At 57.2% G+C, this 6,321-nt stretch overlaps 1 protein-coding gene across 4 annotated transcripts; it reads right to left on the bottom strand.

Annotated features, from left to right (window-relative positions):
- On the bottom strand, window positions 1-6,184 carry ENTR1 (endosome associated trafficking regulator 1; the record flags this gene model as incomplete). Of its 4 annotated transcripts, XM_080709344.1 has the most annotated exons (10): window positions 1-100; window positions 1,229-1,368; window positions 2,200-2,262; window positions 2,589-2,700; window positions 3,084-3,157; window positions 3,737-4,156; window positions 4,395-4,510; window positions 5,260-5,328; window positions 5,888-6,037; window positions 6,115-6,184. In XM_080709344.1, 10 exons carry the CDS (start codon window positions 6,182-6,184, stop codon window positions 1-3), a joined length of 1,314 nt encoding a protein of 437 aa, XP_080565470.1. The 4 variants fall into 4 exon arrangements, with proteins under 4 accessions (XP_080565470.1, XP_080565471.1, XP_080565472.1 ...); XM_080709345.1 differs by lacking the exon at window positions 5,260-5,328; XM_080709346.1 differs by lacking the exon at window positions 5,888-6,037.
- Window positions 6,185-6,321: the final 137 nt, after the last annotated feature.

The following is a 6,321-nucleotide window of genomic DNA, read 5'->3' as shown; positions in this document are numbered from 1 at the left end:
TCAAGAGTTCTCCTCCTCGTCTTTAATTTCAGAAATTCGGTCTATAGATTTAAGGATTTCAGCAACAAGGTTCAATGTTTCAGCTCCAGACACCAGCTGCCTAAAAGGGGAATACAGACAGTAGGGGCTGTTAGTACAAACGTTCGCCGGGCGTGGTGCACACGCTTGTAAGCCCGGCACTCGGGAGGCTGAGACCGCAGGATCGCGGTTCTCGGCCAGCCTCAGCTACTTAGTGAGGCCCTCTGCAACTCAGTGAGACCCGGTTTCAAAATAAAGAATAAAAAATAGGACAGGAGGTGTAGCCGGGAGGTCAAATGCCCCTGTGTTCCATCCCCAGACCCGCAAAAAAAAACCTAAAAAAACCCACAAACGTTCAACAGTGATAATGGGCCAAAGCAAAGGAGTTCCATAGTAAAACCCCTGAGATCTACCGAGGAAACGTTCCTGCCTGACATCTCAACGGGAGAATGGTCTCACCACCCGAGGGCTCCTGGTGTGGCCACCACTGTTGCCCAGTGGCGTGCGCCCCGTGGGAGACCGGTCTATCTGGTTCCCAACTTAATGACGGCTTGCCTTCCTGATGGGTGGAAGCCATCCATATTCAGCAGAAACTGCAGTTTGAGTTTTCATCTTTCCAGGCTTCTGAGGGGTGGTGCGCCCACCCACGTGAAGCTGGGTAGCAGCAGCCAACCTGAGCCACGCGGCCACAGGGACACAGCCAAGCCACAGCGGGCTGGGTGCTGAGCTGCGGGGTCAGCAGACTCTCCGTGTAATGTTTTCAGCTTGCAGCACTGGACAACTTAAGATGAGCTTACTGGGATGTGGCCTCGCTGCACGTCGAGAGCATCCGCGATCACCCTTCTTAATAATGAAGGCTCTGGCACTGCCAGGAGTGCTTGCCACGCCAAAGACTGCGGTAGGCACCTTCTAGGACTGACTTGGTTCTCACCACAGGAGGGAAGCTATTATTATTCCCTTTATTCAGAACCTTGGTGTCTTGAGGTTGAAGGAGCCAACTCAAGTCTGTGTGATGCCACCCATGCCTCCCAGGCAGTAACCGTTTCTCCACAGCAGGTTAAAAGCCTGCTCTGCTGCCCATACCGTGAGCTGAGGGCTACCAGGACCACTTAGCATGCTCCCCGGTCCAGTCTCCAAGGACAGCCAGCAGCCACCCCGGGCCCTATGTCTCCCTTGCTTGCTGCAAAGCTCCCGGCCCCCAGACACTCACTTTATGGACGCGTGTGCGCTGTTCATGACGACGCGCAGGTTCTGTAAGGCCACGTCGGTGTTCTGCTTCACCACCGTCAGGCTGGCGCCCTGGCCGGACCGCAGGGCTTCGTTCTCACGCTTGAAGTTGGAGACCTGTGCCTGCGGAGACCGGGGAGGTGTGCTGGGGGATCTTACGGCTGAGCAGTCCTACAAGGCAATCTAACAAGAAACGCCACTCTGGTGGAGAGGAGGGTTCATGGGGCCTGGCCTTCTTGTACGGACAGATTCTTGTCTGGCTGGGGCTTCCTAAGGGAGAGGAGGCTTCCCCCTAACTCTAGGAAATGGGAGTTCTTATGTGGACACACCCCACCCCACAAACAGGGCCAGGAACACAGCACAGCCTGTTTATTTCAGGCCCTAATGAGAAGCTGGTTCCATTCTGATTTTAAGATCATCTGCTGGGAAAGTGGGATGAACCCAGCAAGGCGTCCTTCCTATTTTTTTCTTTTTTTGTGGTATCGGGGGTGGAACCCAGGGCCTTGTACATACCACACAAGTGTTCTACTACTGAGCTACACCCACAATCCATTTTATTTACTTATTCACGGGTACTAGGATTGAGCCTACAGGCATTCTTCTTCCAAGCTATATCCCTAGTCAGATTTTATTTCTTAATTGAAAACAAGGTCTCACTAGATTGCTGAGAGCCTTGCTAAATTGCCAAGGCCGGCTCTGAACCTGCGATCCTCCCGTCTCAGCCTCCCAAATACTGAAGGTACCAACATGCCTGGCTCTTTTTATTTTATTTTGATACAAGGTCTTGCTAAGTTGCCCAAGCTGCCCTGGGACTTGTGATCCTCCTGCCCTGCCTTCAAGTAGCTGGGATCACAAGCATGCGCCACCATGCCAGGACAATCTTTTTCCTTGAATTCACATAATGTGACCCCCCAAATGAAAGGGGGAAACACTTAAGCCTTTTTCTTTAATTACCTGGAGCAAGCTTATTTCCTGTTTCAGCTTCATGACATGATTTTCTGCCTTTACAGCCCGTTTCTGTTGAACGAAAGATAGACACAAAAGCATCACTGACAGCAGACCAGCAAGGACACATGTCCTGACTCCGGAGCAGCAGGCGCCAGCCGCCCTGCCCTGCCCCGCTGCAGCGCGTGACCTGGCCCACAGAGCGTGCGCTCTGCTTGCTCACTGCAGGCTCAGGGAGCACGTGAGCACCGCTCCAGATGCTGGCCTCCGCGGGAGGCGCTCGTGCCAGCAGGAGGGCGGCGTGGCCGGCTTCAGGGACCAGCTGTGGGGCTGGCGCTGGCAGCAGCTGCCCTTCTCCTTTTCCCGTCCTACCCTGCCCAGAAACAGCCCTTCCGTACAGTCATCAGCTCGAGGTTCTGCTCCACCTGCTGGACCACCGACTCCAGGTCGTGGAAATCGCTCTCCTCCTTGATCATCTTTGCTTCTAACTTCCGCTCCAGTGTCCTCACCCTGTTAAAGAAAAACCCCCAGTTGTTAGGCTCATGCGACTACTTTTGAGATCGCTTTGAACCGCATTCATCTGACCAGGTGGATAAAAGCCACTCAGAGCCTGTGTGCAGAGCGTGACTTCAGGCCCAGGGGCGAGGCGACGGCCTCCTAGCACAACTGCACGCTGCCCCGGCGGGCGGCACAGGAAGCGCTCTCAGGCACTGCCAATCCAGCAACATTTGGTTGCCTTGGGCCTAATGCTGAGAAATACTTTACGCAGAGCACAGGAAATGTGTCTGGTGTGGAGGTTTACACACAGCTCTGGGCACTTTGTCATCCCTTGGAAGTCAGCTTCCTCGAGTGGTAGGTGTTTTGAGTTGACTCCTAACTAGAAGCTTACATACATTTCTGTTTGAGTTTCAGAGAAGCTCTGAACCTCATTCAGCTTTCTTCTTAGCTTACAATTTTCATCTTTCAGCTGTAGAAAAAGAAAATCCTTATTAGAATCCCAGTATGTCTCACTCGACAGGGGCATGTACTCCGGCAACAGGTTCTACTATTTCTTTTCTCAGGGATACGCTGGGGATTAAACCTCAGGCCCTGCCCATGCCAGGCACCGAGCCACACCCCAGCCCTGGAACTTCTTTATTAACAGAAGCAGCCAGGTCAGTAGTCGACCTACAGCACATCTAAAGAGGACAGATGGCTGCAGTCACAGACTCGGATCTTCCCATAACTCGCGATGGCTTTAAATGATTACTTAAAAAGTCTGCTTAAAGTAATACTTAGCAAGAGTCCCTGAGCCCGTGGCCCCAGTGGGCCTTTACTGACCAGGTAGCCCTTTACTCCTGTACACATGTACAATGGACCGTACCTCCCAGGTCACAATCCACTCTAGTCGGCTGTACTCACTACATAGCCAACCGGGACCCGAGGGGAGAGGTCCGCGGGGAAACTATGGAGCAGGAGCCCAGGCCAGCCAGGAAGCAGAACGGCTTTCCTCCTGAGGAACGCTGCTACGACCCGTGCTCCATACCTGGGTATGGCCCTTACTTACTGCTTCGTAACTTATCTGCAGTGTCCGTAGGTGCCTGTCGCCCAGAGACTCCCCATGGCTCCCAAAGTCTGCACTGGGACTTCCTGCTGGAGACGTCAGTGAGACGCGCGAGTCTGTGTCACTCAGCGTCCAGGGGGGCAGGGACTCGGGTCCTGCCAGTTCCGACGGGGCGGAGTAAAAGGAGAGGTACGTGCCGCAGGGCGACGTGCTGGCCGGGATCCTGGATGAGTGAGTCTGCTCCACGGCGGACGGCAGGTAGGCCCCATTCCACCTGTCATCCTCATCCTCGTCCTCCTCATCCAGGAGGTCACCAGCCCCTGTTGGGTCTTCAAAGAACGGCTGCTGATAGTCCAGGCCATACTCCAGGGTCTGGGAGGTGGGGGGGCTGTGGTCCAGTCCCAGCGAGTGCCTCGAGGCTTCCTAGATGCAGAAAAGCCCAATGCTGTAGCCCAGGAGCCCTTTCGTCTCTACGTTCAGTCTAGAACATAGGAAAGGCCATCTCGCTACTAGAAGGAGCCAAATGGCTGCTCAGGCCCCTCCAAAGCTGCTCCTGGAGTGGGACCAGCTGCTTCTTTGCAGGACAGTCGCCCGTGTCTCCTAAACACTGCAAGTTAGAAGAGACGTGCTCTAGAGTGACCCCGAGCCCCCCCAGGCATACCTCTGGGTAAATTCTACAGTTGGTCACATCCTCTTTTGACAGACTGAGGTTCTTGGCTTTCAGAAACTCTTTGAAGGAGAACGGATTCGCCTCTTCAAGGTCTTCAAGTTTGTCATCTGAAATAACAGACATCCCAAGAGGATCAGAGGGAATCTTCCACTCTACCCCTCTTGTCAGAGACAACACATTTCTCAGGAGAGCCTGCCTCTGCTGCGACTCTGAGGACACAGGAGACCAGAGAGCTACCAGAAAGTCAGGCAGTAGGAGAGACCTACTTCTGCATCCACACCTCTCTCCGCTCCTTACCCCTTGATTCCTACGGGACTTTTTGGGGAACGTGTGTGTGTGTGTGTGTGCGCGCGTACGGTGCTGGGGAACTAAAGCCAGGGCTTTACATACGCCATGCAAGCACGGTACGACGAGCCACGCTGCTAGGCTCCCCCAGGGGAGCGTTAAGGTGGTGAGGCTGCCTCCATGCAAGGACTGAGAACTACCCCGCCTGGACCCCTCTCCCAGGCTGGCACCCAGTGAACTAACGAGCCACCGTTCCCCGCTCTCCCACGCCTACCTGCCGTCACTGAGCCTGGCCCAGGTGCCAACTCTGTAAAGCAGAGTCCTATAGGCCTGCCCGCTGCCTCCTGGGGCCCCTGAGTGGGACTTTCCACCTCCCGGGTGTTGAGTCTTATCCCCCCCACCCTCTTTCCTCCAGGATTAAGAAAGAATCCTTGGGATTCTAACCCACTGCTCTTTTGGGCTCCAGGGACACCCCTCACATTCTGTCAAACCAACAGTCCAACGGCCAGACACATGCCTGGCACCGTGGGGTGGACGGAAAGAAAAAGAGAGGATCACTGAGCTACTCTACCTCCATAATGTGTCTCGTGGGCTCCTGATAGGCATTGCTTAGTATAGTTCCCCTTTCCATAGCCAAAATCTGCAAAGAGACAGCATCACTCCGGCTTGACCGCGGGAAGCTGTATGCCGGCAGTGCTTTGCGGGCCGTGGAAGTCTCTCCACAGCACTTCCCACACAGGGGAACAAAAGGAAGGAGCCAGGGCTCTCCCTTGCAGGTGACCTGGCTCCCACCGACTTGCTGGGTGTCTGGGACCAGGAAGATGCCCCCAGTGGGTTCTGATGCCCAGCTGGGGTGAGCGCCGAGGGCGGCCCTGATGTAACCACCTGCATACACCAGCACTCCCGCCCTCAGGGCTGTCTGGGTGGAATGAGGATGAACTACACCTGGCCCTGCCGAAGAGAGACAGCTGCAGCTGGTGTCCAACTCCCCTGCCCTCGCCCCCACCGGGAGGGATGAGGCGGCTCCAGGCTGCTCCGGGCACTGACCTTCCTGCGCTGGGGCTGTCTGTGTGGGGGGCGGGCGCGCCCCGAACCAGACTGTGAGCTCGGTGGGCGCACTCCCGCTGCCGGGCACGCAGTGCGCGCTCGGGGCTCACTGCTGGGTCCACGGCTACAGGCGCCGGCGCCCCGACTCTCACCTGTGTCTCCCACGGAAGCCAGCACCGGGCTGGGCACATAGCACATAAACGTCGGCCGAATGCCGAAGAGGTGGGGGCGCAGGGCCCCGCCATGGGGGCGCTCACAGTCTAGCTGGGGGAGGCAAGACCGGCGCCCAGAGAACGCGGGAGCTGTAGGCGACAACGAGAGCGGCTTCACCGCGCGCCGCCCGCCCGCCCCGCCCGGCCCCGCCGCGGCGGCCGCTCACCGTCGGGAACGACGAGGCTCCGGGCCCGGGACAGCGGGGGCGCGCCCGGGCGGCGCGCGAAGCCCGACATCGCCGCGGCGCTAGCCGCGCAGCGGCCCCAGGGCCCCGCCGCCGCCGCCGCTCCCAGCCTCCGGCCGCCGCTTCCGCCCCGTGCGCCGGAAGCGCGAGCGCCGCGGCGGGGGGCGGGGCGCGCGCCGGAAGCGGAAG

This window comes from Muscardinus avellanarius, assembly GCF_963383645.1.
Source record: "Muscardinus avellanarius genome assembly, chromosome: 13".
NCBI lineage: Eukaryota > Metazoa > Chordata > Mammalia > Rodentia > Gliridae > Muscardinus > Muscardinus avellanarius.
This window is presented reverse-complemented; position numbering and strand designations above follow the sequence as displayed.